The sequence below is a fragment of the Nelusetta ayraudi genome, unplaced genomic scaffold (genome assembly GCF_046127955.1).
Source record: "Nelusetta ayraudi isolate G7.1 ecotype Tasmania unplaced genomic scaffold, CSIRO-AGI_Nayr_v1 ptg000144l, whole genome shotgun sequence".
NCBI classification, from domain to species: Eukaryota; Metazoa; Chordata; class Actinopteri; order Tetraodontiformes; family Monacanthidae; genus Nelusetta; species Nelusetta ayraudi.
The window spans coordinates 31,260-47,500 of NW_027466194.1; the positions used below are offsets into that span (position 1 = coordinate 31,260).

Here is a 16,241-nt window from a genome sequence, read left to right on the forward strand (position 1 = left end):
GAGACGTTTTTCAGCCGCCTGTTTACTGCGAACTGCGCGGCCAGAAAGAAGTGGAGGAAGGAACCGCCACCAATCAGACGCGCTCGTTGACGAAGGGCACTGCTCACAGGGGTTGGCAGGATCTCCTCCCTCCGCTCAGGCTCGGCAGTGAACAAACAGTCGGGTTTGGACTTTTCTTTTTTTTTTTGGGGGGGGGGGGGGCGATTTGTACGCAAATAAAGTGTTTGTTTTTTTAGACGTTGTGCGGTTCGGCCCGGTTCCCCGCCGGGAGCCGTGGACCCGCAGCGAGACTCTGATCGCTTCTCCTGGAAAGACGTGGCTCGCTCCTCCTTTTATACATGAAGACAGAAAGACAAGGGAAAAACACTTCCCCTGACCTCTGACCTTGGCACGTTACTTTAATGGAGCAAATGTGCAGCCTGTTTCTCTGTTAGCAGAGTTTCAGGGACTGCGTGATCACAAGCACGGCGCCCTGACTTATTCATGCCCACTGAAAATTTAATGGCCTTCAGAGCCCCAAAGACCTAATGAGAGAATTCAGCGTAGTGGAACATCAGTACAGTAGTGAGCGTGTATAATCGCCCCCCCCCGCCCCAGCAGCAGCAGCAGCAGCAGCAGCAGCAGCAGCGGTGGTGCTGGCGGTGCCAGCGGCGGCCGGCTCAGCCAGCCATGACCCTCTGTGGAACCTTATCAGGGCTCACACACTTGTTCAGACGTAATGTTCAAGGACTTTGACCAAAGTCCAAAGTCTCATGCAAGAAATTGCAATTTTGCGGCACAGAGGTCGCAGAGTTTGAGCGATACTTTGAGTTTGACATTGACAAGAGTCGACGCCTTTTAGCATGAACGTAGTGGCGGCAGAATTCACAGCTGTTTGTTGTTTGTACTATTATTATTATTATCATCATTATTATTATTATTATTATTGTTGTTGTTGTTGTTGTTGTTGTGGTCATGCTGTTGCTGGACTTTGGTCACTGTGGTTTTATTTCTCAGTTTGTATCCACAGCCAATCATCAGCCTCCAGTGGACCTCTTGTAAGGTTCTGTGTCGTGTTTTATTTTAAAATCCGCTTTGCTGTCGTTAGTGTCTCGGGATTTACTTCCTGTTCCCGAATTACTTTCACCTGTGTTTCATTTTCTGCAAACGGGAGTTCTGGGAGTTCTGGGAGTTCTGGGAGTTCTGGGAGTTCTGGGTCCGGCCTCCTCACCGCCTCCACCACGCAGCACCTCTCTAACTTCTCCATCCTTCTCTCTTCAACTCACATCACATCCTCTCTTTCACTACTTCCTCTGGTCTCCTCCTGCTCCTCCCACTGCTCCTCCTCCTCCAGGCCTCCTGCTCCTCCACCTCCTCCTGCTCCTCCCACTGCTCCTCCTCCTCCTCCTCCAGGCCTCCTACCTGCACCTCCAACCTTCAGCATCCTTCCACCCAGACATTCTCTCTCTCTGTCTGTACACGTCCAAACACCCTGAGCCCAGGTACAGTCCTGCGCCCCAACAATCCAACAGCTCTTTTCTTTATGCGATTCACCTCAAAATAACCCAATCAGCCTGAGGGGGAAAAAAAAAGAATAAATAAAAAATAGATTGTGGTTGTATCAGTGTTGGATGTAAGTACTAACCTTTAAAAAAAGGCTGCAAACTACCCTAAGAAAAAAAACTCAACATATCAAATTAGTTTATAGTCAAAAAAAAGTTTCAGATTGCATTTTATCAGCAGAGTCCTGAGTCAAGGATTTCCCAGGCCTGCAGGAGCGCTGATAATTAGGCTTATAGAATCTCCAGCAGAGGGTTTCAGCACTCGGAGCCATCGCAAACCTGATTCCTGGAACCTTTGTGTGTGTGTGTGTGTGTGTGTGTGTGTGTGGTGTGTGTGTGTGTGTGTGTGTGTGTGTGTGAGAGAGAGAGAGAGAGAGTGTGTGTGTGTGTGTGTGTGTGTGTGTGTGAGAGAGAGAGAGAGAGAGAGAGAGAGTGTGTGTGTGTGTCTGTGTGTGTGTGTGTGTGTGTGTGTGTGTGTGTGTGAGAGAGAGCGAGAGAGAGAGAGAGAGTGTGTGTGTGTGTGTGTGTGTGTGTGTGTGTGTGTGTGTGTGTGAGAGAGAGAGCGAGAGAGAGAGAGAGAGAGAGAGAGAGTGTGTGTGTGTGTGTGTGTGAGAGAGAGAGAGAGAGAGAGAGAGTGTGTGTGTGTGAGAGAGAGAGAGAGTGTGTGTGTGTGTGTGTGTGTGTGTGTGTGTGTGTGCGCTTTGAGCTTCACAAACTCATTTTCTGTCAGACTGCGAGGGATTCTAGATTGTAGCAGACGAGAGGACCGGGTGACGTCACGCTCCCTGGCTGCTCCTCCCCTCCTCCTCCTCCTCTCCTCCTCCTCCTCCTCCTCCTCTGGACTCCACAGCGACCTGCAGCAGCCTGGCAGTGTCAGTGGGGAGCGAGGAGACGTCGATGCTCCTGCCAGGGCACCTGTGCGACTTTACAACTCCCGGCTGGGTCTCCGTTCACGGCTGGGCCAACACGTGGCCCACGTGCCGCGCCGAACCGGCTCCTTCGGGCCACGGACTCGCTCGGCGTCTCCCTGCACCTTTTCATTCAGCGTGCTGGAGTCCCGCACGGAAGCCACGCGCCACAACATAGAGCTTCCAAACTCACACGCAACATTTGAAGAGGAGACTTCCTCTCCGCTCATCTCGCTCATGTCAACAGGTGCCAACTGAAAGGTGCAGTCTTTGCACCCTTTAATCAAAGTATCTTCATCACTGGCTCAACTCGTCCAGCAGCTTTAGCCCTCTGTTCACAGCCTCCTGCTGACACCTGCGTTTGTTGCACCTGCCCCATGTCTGGAAGGGCAACAAGGCGGTGCCGGTGCTACCTCAAATGGTGTCAGTGCCCTTTGTGACATCACAAACGGTGGATCTTGGGAAGGAGAACGCGGGAGTTGTTCCTGGTCGCTCAGCTCGTGGCCTTCTGGAGGAGGAGCTGCTCTCCAGGTGACCGTGTTCCGTGCACATGTTCCAATGCTCTTGCTTTTTTTCAACTGGATGATATTCAGCAGGGGAAACATAATGTAGGAAACAGAGCGGGCAGGAAGGAGATATTATCATAGCATCATTACTGCTGCAACACCAAGCCCAGGCTGCACAACGGAAACACACACACACGGATGATCCATCCGTCACGGCGCCGTGCCAGTCCGAGCTCATTGTAAAACACACACACACACACACACACACTCTCACACACACACACTCACACACACACACACACACACACACACTCACACACACACACTCACACACACACACACACACACACACACACCACCCCTGAATTACAATACAAGTATTATATATCGGGAGCCGACGCAGGCTGCATTCAAGGTTGCCATGTTTATTATTTACAGCAGGGGCTCTATGTCACATTGATCTATGGAGGGGGAGGGAGAGAGTGGGAGGGACGGGACGGGAGGGGGGGGCAATGAGGCTCCTCCCCTCCGTCCCAGAAAACAGCACAATGATGTCACCAGAGGGAGGGGGGGTCGGGGGATGACCTCAGCGTTCCGAGCCGAGTGCAGGGAAAGAACATTTTAATGACTTGTTTGATGTGTGGCATGAAGGAGTGTGTGTGTGTGTGTGTGTGTGTGTGGGATGAGATGAGATGTAATAAAGTCTCCAAAGAAGCCAAATGAATTCATTAAACCCAGATGTATTTACCGTATTTACGATGACCGTTGCCTTCATTCCACTCCATTAAACCAATTGGCTCAGCTAACATTGAAATGTTGCTAACCGCTAACGAAGATCACTGTATGTCTATGTTTCAACTTTCTGTAACTTTTTCTTTCAAAAAATGATGGACCGGGGAGCATTGAACTGTAGGGTCAGCACGTTTCGATTCATTGGATTCAAACAATTATTTGTAATAATTGTAATAATAATAATAATAAAGCCATTTGGCTTGATTTATAAAAAAAACAAAACAAAGAAGTGAATCTTTGCGATTAAAAGATGTTGTTTTTCTTTTCTTTCTTTCCTTCTTTCTTTCTTTTTTTACATTTTTCCAACAGGCAACAGTTCTCGGCTCACCTTCACCTGCATAAACACGTCACTTTGTAAAGGTGTAGAACGAAAAAATGGGTTGACCAGACTGAGAGCTCTGTTAGGCTGAACAATAGAAGAAAATCACCGTCGGAAAACACGATTGAGGTAAAGATCTCATTTTAAACCTGGTGGGTTTGACCACTGGCTCAGGAAAACATTGCCTTCTAAAAGTCACCAGCAACCACTGAAAGGCTTCACAAAGGAGTTTCCTGCCCCAAAACATCAAGGAAAAGAGACAGAAAACTAACTGATAGATAGAGAGATAGAGAGATAGATGGATAGATGGATAGATAGATGGATAGACTTTTTTTGACTTTTAAAATACACTTTATTTTACACATTCTGGCAAGCAATGTTTACGTATTAATTGGAAAAAAGATGAGATTATTCTTAGATGAAATTAATTTACAAAGTGTGATAAAAGCACATTTGGGTGCTAAAAAACCTTACACTTTAAGAACTAAGAAGCCATTATCATCCACAGAACACAGAACATTCTTTATGGCCCACACCTCCACAAAACCAGCAAGGTCATTCATTAGCCTGCAGTAGGCATGCTCCACCTTTAGCCTGGAGGTGGATAGATAGATAGACGGATAGATGGATAGATAGATGGATAGATGGATAGATGGATAGATAGATGGATAGATAGATAGATGGATAGATAGATGGATAGATGGATGGATAGATAGATGGATAGATAGACGGATAGATGGATAGATAGACGGATAGATGGATAGATAGATGGATAGATAGATAGATGGATAGATAGATGGATAGATAGATAGATGGATAGATAGATGGATAGATGGATGGATAGATGGATAGATAGATAGATGGATAGATAGACGGATAGATGGATAGATAGACGGATAGATGGATAGATAGATGGATAGATAGATGGATAGATGGATGGATGAGATTCTTCCATATTCAAATCAACATCAGTTTGAAGAATGATGACATTTGGTGAAAGGAAATAGCAGTCGGGCGACTGGCCAGAGTAAAGACAGACCACTGATCCTCTGGAATGTTTCAAGGCAGCATCGTACGAGGCCTTCTGTCGTCTGCCGGCAGCGGCCCAAGCCCACGTCTGGCTGCGTGCATGTACGTACCGTGACGTGCCACCGGCTGCGGCCTTCTGAGAGCCGCTTGTCTGCGGTATCACACCAGGCTGAGCGCCAGACCAGCTAGCAAACACACCCGGGTGGCGCACTGATGGACAGATGGACCTGTTTTCACAGTGGATCACAGTAGACTGTATGACACACACTGTCATCATGCACAACAGCATATATACATACATACATACACACTGCAAGTCAAACGTTAGGAGACACCCTATGAATTGAATGTCTAAACTATGTATGAACACACATGGAATCATGGAGGAAACAATAATAGTGTAAAATAACTCAAACAAGTTTTACATTTAGATTCTTCAAACTGGGCAAATCTCAAGTTATTTGAGGTGTTTTTCCTTGCTGCATCATCACATCTATCTGGCTTATATCTTCAGTGTGTATCGACAGTGTACAACGTACTAAAGAGAAGGAGCTGGCGGCTCACAATGCCACTGTCCAATCCCAGCACAGCAGTCCCCAGCTGCCACTGAGCCAAGCCAAGCGCTCTCCATGAGTGAGGAGCGACCAGCAGCGTTGGTTCCCTGCTCACCGTCCAATCACAGCAGCCTAACACCCATCAACACACCCTGGTTATGCTTTCAGCCCCCCACCCCCTCCCACCCCTACTCCAGCTCCAGATTGGTGCTGCTTTATTGTTTTACGCCCGGCGCTGGGCCGGCTTGATTAAATAACGCTGTCCAATCAGGTGCTGACTCGGTGCCATGAGGGGGCGGGGTTTCAAAACATAAAAAAGAGGGGATGGTGTTACACGATAGAATATCTGAGGTGTTTGTCCTCCCCTCTGGGGGTGCGTATCTGTAACCCCGACTCCCGGCAAGCCCCGCCCACCACCACCTCCACCTCCTGCTTCCAGTCTGACAGGGACATTAAAATGCAAATAGGCCAGATGTGAGGCGTTTGCTAACAAGTGTGGCTTGCAGCTCCTGGGCAGCTTGCACAGCCTGATCCGGCCAACAGGCCAGTGGAGACATAGGGGGGGGGGGGGCACCTTTGATTGATTGGTTATTACTAATCACCACTTGTCACCCGAGAGAGACGGACACCCTCCCTCCTCAGTGGAAGCTGATGATGATGATGGAGACAGAGTTGATCATCTTTCCCAGATGGGTTGTGGGTTTTTTTTTGTATTATTTATTTTTTAATATTGTAATTAAATGAAGCCAGCAGACAGGCTGGAAAGGTCAAAGGAAATGAACGCATATTAATGAGCGGCGGGCACAAGCAGCGCACGCCGTCAGGTCAGGGGAGACAGCAGGGAGACAGATGCCAACCCACCCCCTTCTGCCCCCCCCCCCCAGCACACACACACACACACACACACACACACACACACATAAAAAAAAAGAGAAACTTGATGGGAGCGCGAGGCATGGACAATATGGCCGGTGTCCCGCCCGCCACCCTGTGTGGCCACCGGGGGGAGCCTCTTCCTCCTGCAGCGCACCATTATGGCTGCGTGTCAAAGCCAACTAAGCCATTAGAAAGCCTTGGCAGCCATCAGGCTCAACACTGGCTGGCTCTGTGGGCACAGGCGGAGGAGGAGAGAAACACAATGGAGTCCTACGATGGCGCAAGACACAAAAAAGACCATGTGGTTTTTTTCTGTTGTGCTGAGGCTAAAAAAAGAGAGAGCAGAGAGAAGACAAGGACGGAGGGAGGAGGGAGGAGGGAGGGAGGGAGGGAGGGAGGAGGGAAGAGGGGAGGAGGGAGGAGGGGGGGCGATGCAAATAGATTTTGGACACCTGTCAAAACACTCGAGTGCCATTGCATCACCAGGATGTAAGAAACCACCAGGATGTAAGAACCCACCCTGGGAGGGTGGGGGTGGGGGGGCTGGTGAGGACCCGACTGCCAGAGTGTGAACACATCAGTCCTCAACACAGACGTAAAGGCTAATCGCCTCTGGCAGCACCCGGCTCCTCTGGAGGGGTGACCGGTGGCTGGCCCGGCCCGGCCCGGCCCGGCCCGGCCCGGCGCTAGAGGCGCCGCTGCTGCTGGTGCTGCTGCTGGTGCTGCTGGTGGGTTCACTCACTTTACAACAGCACCACCTGTCTGCGGGAGGGGAGCCATGCAGTGCTGCAGAGGAGAGCTCCTGTGTGGAGTCACTGCATCACTGCAGCTTCGACATCCCTGCTGTACTGGGCAGGATGGCATATTTGCATTAAGTCTGTTGTTGTTCTTTTAGATACATAAACAAATAATGATTCAATTAAAAAAATATACATTTTAGCTCTTTGCTTTTTGCTTTTTCGATATTTTCAAGCAAATAATGTCCATACTTTTATGGGTTCAGTACTGTCTGCCCAACGTTATTTCAATCTGCTTTGTTATACAATGGGCAAGACTAAGAATGAAATGCATAAATACAAAAAACATCGCAGTGAATATGTAAAATTGCAATCTGTGTTCGCATCAAACCACGGATGAAAACAGCGCTGGCTGAGACAGACGGTAGCTGTCTGCTTGTTGCCCTTCTTTCACGCCGAGACACAGCTAGCATAGCGAGCGGAAATGCTAGCTGTGTAGCGAGCAATTCCAAATTCTAGCCCACAGGTGCAGTCCGTCCACTCATCTGCTTCAAAGCGAGAGCCAAACCTCGAACCCTGCCTGAAAATCTCCTCCGAGGTGGACAGACACGACGGACTCTGATCAACAGAGAAAGAGCGCAGCTGGAGCTGAAAGATTTGCTTCAACCAGCTCAGAAAAGAACCTAAAATCATTTCTAGTTTCTAATTCCAACCACGACAGGAAATTTCTCAAAATGGTGAATTAAAAAAATTCACCATTTTTTGCTCACCACTTATTGTAGTATTGTGATGAGTAGTGTAGTCAATAAGTAAGCATTTGCGAGGCTATACTTTATGTTTATATGTTTATATACATATATATATATATATATATTTTTTTTTTTTTACTTGTTTTTTTTATTTAGGTTTGTTTGATTTGTTCAGACTGCCAGCCAAAATCCAATGTTCATCCCATCCAGATTGAAACCGGGTGGCTCTTTTGTAGTGTGAACAGTCACTAGCGTCCCGTTTTCCCCAGAATTGTTCTCTTTTTTCACCACCTGTCCCGGGACAGTTTAAATCTCTCCCGGGACACACTTTGTCCCGTTTTTAAACCTCATTTGATTTCCGTCTGTGGTCTACTCCTGTGAAATACGCGGCTCTCCCGTACATTTGGCAACTTAAAAAAACCTGTCCCGTAAGGAACTGATACGGGTCGCACTTCACTTTGTCCCGTATATTTCGGGGACTCTCTGCGACGCAAGAGCCAATGCGCCACCAGGGAGCGCTGTTCCAGGAGCGGAGCTGGAACGCAATGGAGCAGACAGAAGCAGTCGGAGACAGCGGTCCCTGGACAGAGGAGGAACCTCATTGGCCCACCAGTGTGTGGGGAGACACTGCAGCTCCATTCAAGCCAAGCTCCAGGGCAGGCAGCACAACAGGTGGCGCTGTCGCAGTGACAGGACGTCACGCCCACGCAGGTCGCAGTAAACACACCGGTGTGGGTCAATAGTGTGGCCCAGTGTGAACAGAGCCAGACCCCATTTGGACCCTTGCTAAGAACAGTGAGGACAGTGAGGACAGTGAGGACAGTGAGGAGAGTCAGTCAAGCCTTGAGAAGGAAACTGATTGCAATCAGATTTGCCTGCAGTCTGAGTGGAACCAGTGGAACTGCAATGCTTCTGATGGACCAACATTGTGTGTCAAAAGGATGCTGACACAAGTGTGTGTGCGTGTGTGTAACCGGGCTGTGACTTCAATGGCCAATATGCCTCATGAATGTGTGACTCTGCCACCAACCATGGACCACCTCGCTGCACGCCACTGAATGATTACACTTTATTCCCCATTCATATTGATTACTTCTCATCAATTCAGAATAATTCTCGTGCAGAGTTTGCAATTTCCAAAACAAATCCCTTTAACCTGTAAAGCTGCAACACACTGAGGACCAGCTGGGACTCTGATAGCCTGTGGAACTATCCAAGCACCTCACTTCACTTCCTGCTCTGCTATCCAAGAGACATGGAGCAAAATAAAAACAACCAACACGACCCCCCCTCTCCCCCCCCTCTCCCTTTCTCCCTCCCTCCCTCCCCCCCTCTCCCTTTCTCCCTCCCTCCCCCCCTCTCCCTTTCTCCCTCCCCCCTCTCCCTTTCTCCCTCCCTCCCCCTCTCCTTTTCTCCCTCCCCCCTCTCCCTTTCTCCCTCCCTCCTCTCCCTTTCTCCCTCCCCCCTCTCCCTTTCTCCCTCCCTCCCCCCTCTCCCTTTCTCCCTCCCTCCCCCTCTCCTTTTCTCCCTCCCTCCTTCCATTCCTCTCCCTTTCTCCCTCCCTCCCCCTCTCCTTTTCTCCCTCCCTCCTTCCATTCCTCTCCTTTTCTCCCTCCCTTCCTTCCATTCCTCTCCCTTTCTCCCTCCCCTCTCCTTTTCTCCCTCCCTCCTTCCATTCCTCTCCTTTTCTCCCTCCCTTCCTTCCATTCCTCTCCCTTTCTCCCTCCCCCCTTCCATTCCTCTCCCTTTCTCCCTCCCTCCTTCCATTCCTCTCTGTGACTGATGCACTCGTTGCCAACGCGAACGAAACTTTTCCCTGCGTGGAGAAACGATCCTTCCCCCCCTTCCTTCCTCTCGGCCGAGCAGGGCGAGCGGACAAGATGGATGCCGCCGTCGGTGGGCGGGCCCAAGTGACAGATGGGCCGATGATACGATCCATCCCTCCAGCCGCGGGAGAGAGCAACACCTCGCCCGCTGGCTAACGGATACAGGGTGGTGTCAACTGAAGGCAGGAGGCAGGAGGAGCCCCCCCCCCCCACCCCCCCATCAGAGACGGACGGACGGACAAAGCAATGGGGGGGTTGGTGGCGTCTTCCTGAGTGAGCTGCCTTCAAGGGCGTGTGTGCATGGTGCCAGTGGCCCAGTTCAGTTGTGTTCTCCCAGGCTTCAGCTGCAACGGGACTTTTGAATGGAATCAGATGTTGCAACTTGACCTGATGACACGGTCAGCATTCTGTCACCGCGTAAACATTGTGAACAAAATGCACTGTGCAAATTATGAACGAAGCCTTTTTTCCTCTCAGGCTTGACCTTGAGGGGAGCCTGAGGGCAGGACACCGTCAACAAACCCCTGCTAGCCGTAGCGAAGCAGACATTCCCACTATGTATATTGAGGTTATTGAGACTTCCATTGCAACGCACTCTCACTGTCACAATATGTGTATGATAGCGGGTGATTGGCCCCGCCCTCACCTGAGCTTCCACATCGCACCGCCTGCGTTCTGGAGAGACGTTTCAGCCAATTGCAGCAAGCAGCAGGGAGGAGAGGCGGTGAAGAGGGGGGTGAAGGAGCCAATGAGAGGGCGAGAGAGGAAGGTGCTTACCTCATGCTGCCGGCCATCAGCAGGAAGAGGTTGTAGATGTGCGAGAAGATGAAGAGGAAGAGGATGGTGCTGAAGAACATGGTCATCCAGGAGCCGTGGTCCTCGCGGAACATTTTCAGCCGAAGGTATCGACCTAAAGAAAATAACAAAAAAGCAAAAAAAAAAGCTAAAATGGGGGAGGGGCGTGGCAGGGGGACAAGGACGCGGCTGTCGACCCCCCCCCACCGCTGACGCACCGCAGCCACGGAGACGGAGATGAAAGTAAATACATGAGTCACATAGATCAATAATGTCCCACCGTGTCGCCCAGCGAAATGAGGATTAAAGAGCAGGTTGAGGCATCGCCCCTCCCCCCCACCCCCCCCTCCCTCCCTAAAGCAATTACCTGTTCCCATCACCGCGTCATTGCGCTCAGCGGGGAAAATTCTCTTCTGCGTTATAGATCACACAATAGCGTGCGTGAGCGCGAGCGATGCAATCAGCTGCTGGCCGTTTCCCTGGGCGCCTCTCATGTTACTGCGACCCGTGCTGGTGTTTTCCCCCAGCGGGTCTCCACATTATGGTGGAATATCTCTCTGATGGAGCATGAGATTGGACTCGGAGAGGCGGCCCTCTCGCACAAAACAGGCCAGCGCAAAGCAAAGCCGGCCGCACGGCGCCGCACGCAAAGGCAAACGTGGTTTGAGGTTCTCAGCGCAGGACGGAGGGATGGAGGGACGGAGGGATGGAGGGACGGAGAGACGGAGGGATGGAGGGATGGAGGGACGGAGGGACGGAGGGATGGAGGGATGGAGGGACGGAGAGACGGAGGGATGGAGGGACGGAGAGACGGAGGGATGGAGGGACGGAGGGATGGAGGGACGGAGAGACGGAGGGATGGAGGGACGGAGAGACGGAGGGACGGAGGGACGGAGGGATGGAGGGACGGAGGGACGGAGAGACGGAGGGATGGAGGGACGGAGAGACGGAGGGACGGAGGGACGGAGGGATGGAGGGACGGAGGGACGGAGAGACGGAGGGATGGAGGGATGGAGGGACGGAGGGACGGAGGGATGGAGGGACGGAGAGACGGAGGGACGGAGGGATGGAGGGACGGAGAGACGGAGGGACGGAGGGACGGAGGGACGGAGGGATGGAGGGACGGAGAGACGGAGGGACGGAGGGACGGAGAGACGGAGGGATGGAGAGACGGAGGGACGGAGGGACGGAGAGACGGAGGGATGGAGGGATGGAGGGACGGAGGGATGGAGGGATGGAGGGAGCGTTTCCACGCTGTAAACACGGGGAGCGTCGAGCAACAGTCTCCAGGGTGGTGCACTTCACCCTTGTCAACAACAAAGTGTGTCTCACGTAGAAAAAGCTTTCCAGACGCACAATCTCCACTCTCGTAATATTTGAAATATTTGAGGAAACATGTTTTGTGTGTGTCTAAAAAGACACGGCTGCCTCAGGAAGACACAAACAAATGATCATTATTTTTTTTGTTTGCTGTTGACAAGAAAACAATAATGATAATAAAACTAAGCTCTTGCGCTTGGATGTGTCATCCAACCCAAACATCCGGTTCTGACCTGGGTGGACACCTGCACAATGGAACACGTGGGTTGTGACAATATGTATATGTATATATATATATATATATATATATATATATATATATATATATATTATATACATATCCCGCATGACATTAGATCTGGTGTGGCAGGGTTTTGTTTTTTTTTTAAATAATAAATTTTTGATCAGGACCCAGAAAGTCGTAAAAGGTCCGAGTGGTGGCGCTCCCAGGCTGTGCGGCTGCTCACTAATTAACTCCTCCATGAGCTTCGGCAGGCAAAACAGCCTCATTTTCACAAACTTTATATACCACTGCCTCCGCCACTTTCTCTCTCACACACACACACACACACACACACACACACACACACACACACACACACACACACACACACACACACACACACACACACACGCTGTGCTGGAGTTGTGATCCGGTGCCAGCAGCAGCCATCTTCCCAGGAACAACTCTTTGTTTGTCTCTCCTCCAGCTCAGTCAGCATCCCTTTGAGTTACAGCTCCTCGGGGAGCTCATTGTGTTGGTGTCCACACAGCCCACACACACACACACACACACACACACACACATGCACGCACGCACGCACGCATGCACACACACAGAGCAGCAACAAAAAAAGACAGCAGAGCAGAATGCTCCATTTATTTCTCCCATTACAGCCTGGCTGCTTTCCCCTCCAATAGTTTTACATCGTGTTCAATCTCACTTTGTTCACTTTTGCCTTTCTCCCCCCCCCCACACACTGCGAATAGATAAAGAAAGACGTTAAGGGCTCCCCAGGAAAAGGTTGAGATGCATTGCATCCGGATGAGAAAAATGACTTTCTATTGCACCAGCTGCGGTGTGAGTTTGTACTTTGATTACTGAATCCACTGGAAGGCTTCCTGAACGGCCCTCGGTTCACCTCGCCTGCTGTGTCTGCTAAAGCACTGAGAGCAGATGCTGGGACAAAGCTTCCATCACATCCAAACAGACCAATCACATTTGTCGGTACGTCCCCCTCTTCTTAAAGCCAGCTGACCATATCGTCCGTCAACAAACGTCTTCTATTGCGAGGATGCCACCCAGTGGGGTGGCTGCTCGGGCAGCAGCTATGCTAGCCGCTTTAGCTCGCTTTGCAGACGCTTCCTGTTTTCCTTCTTCTTCGGGGGGGGGGGTTCTTGGGAAGCTAAGAGGTCATGTGGTGCTGAGACTGCTTGGATGAAAACGCCTTGGGCTGTTTGCGGGTTGGCGAAAGGGATGAGCTGGATGGGGGGGGGGGGGGGGGGGAGGAGGGGGTGGGGGGGGCGGTAAAAAATATTCACTGCCCTGCAAGGTGACTTGTCTGTTAGTGTAAACTGTTATCCTGAGACTCGGCAACATTAATCAGACTTGACCTGAGTGGAATATCAGCCTGGAATTCCCAGCATTCCCTCTGCCGTCATCACGGGAGGCAATCCTGCCTGCGCCGGCCCACACCATACGTCTTGCTCTGTGGTATTTCAAGGCTCATCACAGATGCATAATTGAATTGACTTGCATGGGTGAACTTAATTGCCTCCGGTGCCAACGAGCAACCCACAGCCCCAAGCCAGCCCCCCCCCCCCCCCCCCCGGCTTGGATGAACGAGCTCGGCCTCTATCGCCACATCTGACTTTTAAAGCTGCGTGCCGGGCCGCCATGGGCGGGACTTAACTGGCCGGGTGATTCAAGCGCGCTCGTCCAAGCAGGTTTGAATCACGCCGCCTCCCAAGAGTGGAAGGCTCCGCCCCCGATAAGGCCTGATTCATGGGCAGCGTCTGCTGCTGCAGGGCCCGAGCCAAGCGGGAAACCACCGCCACAACAAGAGCTCGCCGCTGGCACACACACACACACACACACACACACACACACACACACACACACACACACACACATTCACAGACGGGAGGGGAGGGGTTAGTACTTCTCCCTGTCGTGACTAAAAAAAAAACAAAAATCAAATATGTTTTCACCTCAAGTATCAGTTTTTATTATTATATTATTATTTTTATAATATTATATAACATTTACACAGTCATTCCTTGAACGCCCGGCCTTGAATAGAGTTGTACTTTGCTCTCCTCCTCCCAATGAAATGGAAACATGGAGCTGCGTCTCCCCCTAGTGGCTACAGGTCGGTACTAACGGGCAAATGACAGGCGTGGCTTTATTGCTGCTTTATTGAGCTGTTTCATTCATTTAAGCAGTGAGATGCCAATTGTTTTTCTTCCTTGTGAGAGGAGAAACATTTCCAAAAAAAAAAAAAATTTCCCAATATTGTTATTCTTTGCCTGCAGGGTCTTAGAGGTGCTTTAGGATGCATTATGCTGCGCTGTATCTACCTACAGCAGCTAGAGTCATTGGCAATTCATAATAATAATCATAATCATAATAATAATAATCTAGCCCAGCTTTGTCACTCAAGACCACATTAAACACAAATGTATTCATTATCTCAACAACTGTTGACAAATTCAGGGATGGGATTTTAAAATAAACAAAATAATGTTGTATTTGTCAATTAAAAAAAAGCAGCACGGGGCTGCAGGTTGGCCGTGTTGTTTCATCCAGGAACAGAATCTCAATCCGAAAGCCAGAAAGTGAACTGAACTGGACTGAACTGGAGCACATCACCTGTTAGCCTTCAGTTCCAGCTGCTGGAGTAATGATGGACATCCCATCATGTCACGCAGCGTCTTATTGTAAAAAAGAAACCCCAAAAAACACTACTACTGATTGAAAAAAAGGCAGCCCCTCGTAATGCAGCGATCAATAAGTGTGATAAAGAATGCATTCAAGGCCTCTTGCTATTTGCAGCCGTCTGGATTTCTGAGCAATAGAAGAAGAACCCCGCACCGGTACCAGAGCACCACCGTCCTCATTCATCACACATCTGCAGGCTGTGGGCTCGGCCGGGGCCTCGGGGAATAGCTGCATCGCCCAGAGCCGGACTCCTCTGTAACTAAGTGTCACAATGATAAATGGGGAGGTGACAGCGGGAGTGAGTCCACGGGGAAATCCTGCGGCGGGGCCCGGCGTACCGATCCACCTGTTCCCCGGCGCCTCCTGGATCCTTTCATTTTCTAATTTACGGCCCGGCTTCCAACAGCAGGAGTCGCACACTTCAGGTAAACAAGCTGTTTCCTCTCGGCTGCCTCCCTTTGTTTGCTCGCTCTTGTCATTATCGCTGCCCCCCCGAACCAACCCTCCTCTGCCAGGCTGCTGTGCAAACAACCCGGTGGTGTCGCCACCACAGAAACCACCTGAAGTCCTGAAGCGAAGGAAAAAACACAAACACTGGAAAGGCTCCATGTAATGTCGTTTCCATATCTTTGTTTTGCAGTGGGAGCAGCCCTGCATGGTCGGTTATTTATCCCCAAACTCCTGGAAATTGAATATTTAGCCCTCTGCTCACAGTTCCAGCAAAACTGTTTGCTTTTTAGCTCCCTGTGAAAACTGACTGAAACCTGGAATACAAATCAAACACCAAAGAAACACCAGACAGTGATGGGCTCCACCAGTTAGGATTCCTGGAGGATTCAAAACAATAAAAACAATACAATGACAGAATCAAGGGGCAGAGAGATCCACAGAGTGCGACGGGGGGGCCGGGGGGGGCATAAATCCGGGCTTTGGTGACGCGGTGCCGCTCAGACCTCACACACGTCATCCATTATTGAGAGAGGGCGCCCCCCAGTGGCCCCAGGGAGCTCAGGGGGACTGCAGGGGACCATAAAACATGCAAGACGGCACGAGGTCGCACAACCTGGATTAACGGCGCACGCAGTCGCAGCTCGGCCTGAGAGAAGGAGGGCGCTGCTGCTGCTGCTGCTGCTGCTGCTGCTGCTGCTGCTGTGGTTATTATTGGATGTGCAGAGAGGGAGTCGTGTAATCTTTTTATCGCTATTGTTTTAACAGTTTGTCTCTTTTCAGCGACTGCTTTACACGCAGATTAAAGTGACAGTGTGCAACATCCCCTCACCACTAGATGTCGTAGTTCTGCACTAGACGCACTGTCAATCAAACCACTCCAGCGCAGTAGAACGGAACC

The 16,241-nt window shown here is 50.5% G+C and overlaps 1 protein-coding gene across 1 annotated transcript in view; it reads right to left on the reverse strand.

The window, feature by feature from the left end:
• tmem117 (transmembrane protein 117) overlaps positions 1 to 16,241 on the reverse strand; it is a gene marked incomplete at its 3' end in the record, with an annotated part of 35,640 nt that overhangs the window by 10,544 nt on the left and 8,855 nt on the right. Inside the window, exon 3 of the mRNA XM_076013149.1 lies at positions 10,615 to 10,747. Within this exon, the coding sequence (XP_075869264.1) occupies positions 10,615 to 10,747 (133 nt within the window). The remainder of the gene's footprint in view (positions 1 to 10,614; positions 10,748 to 16,241) is intronic.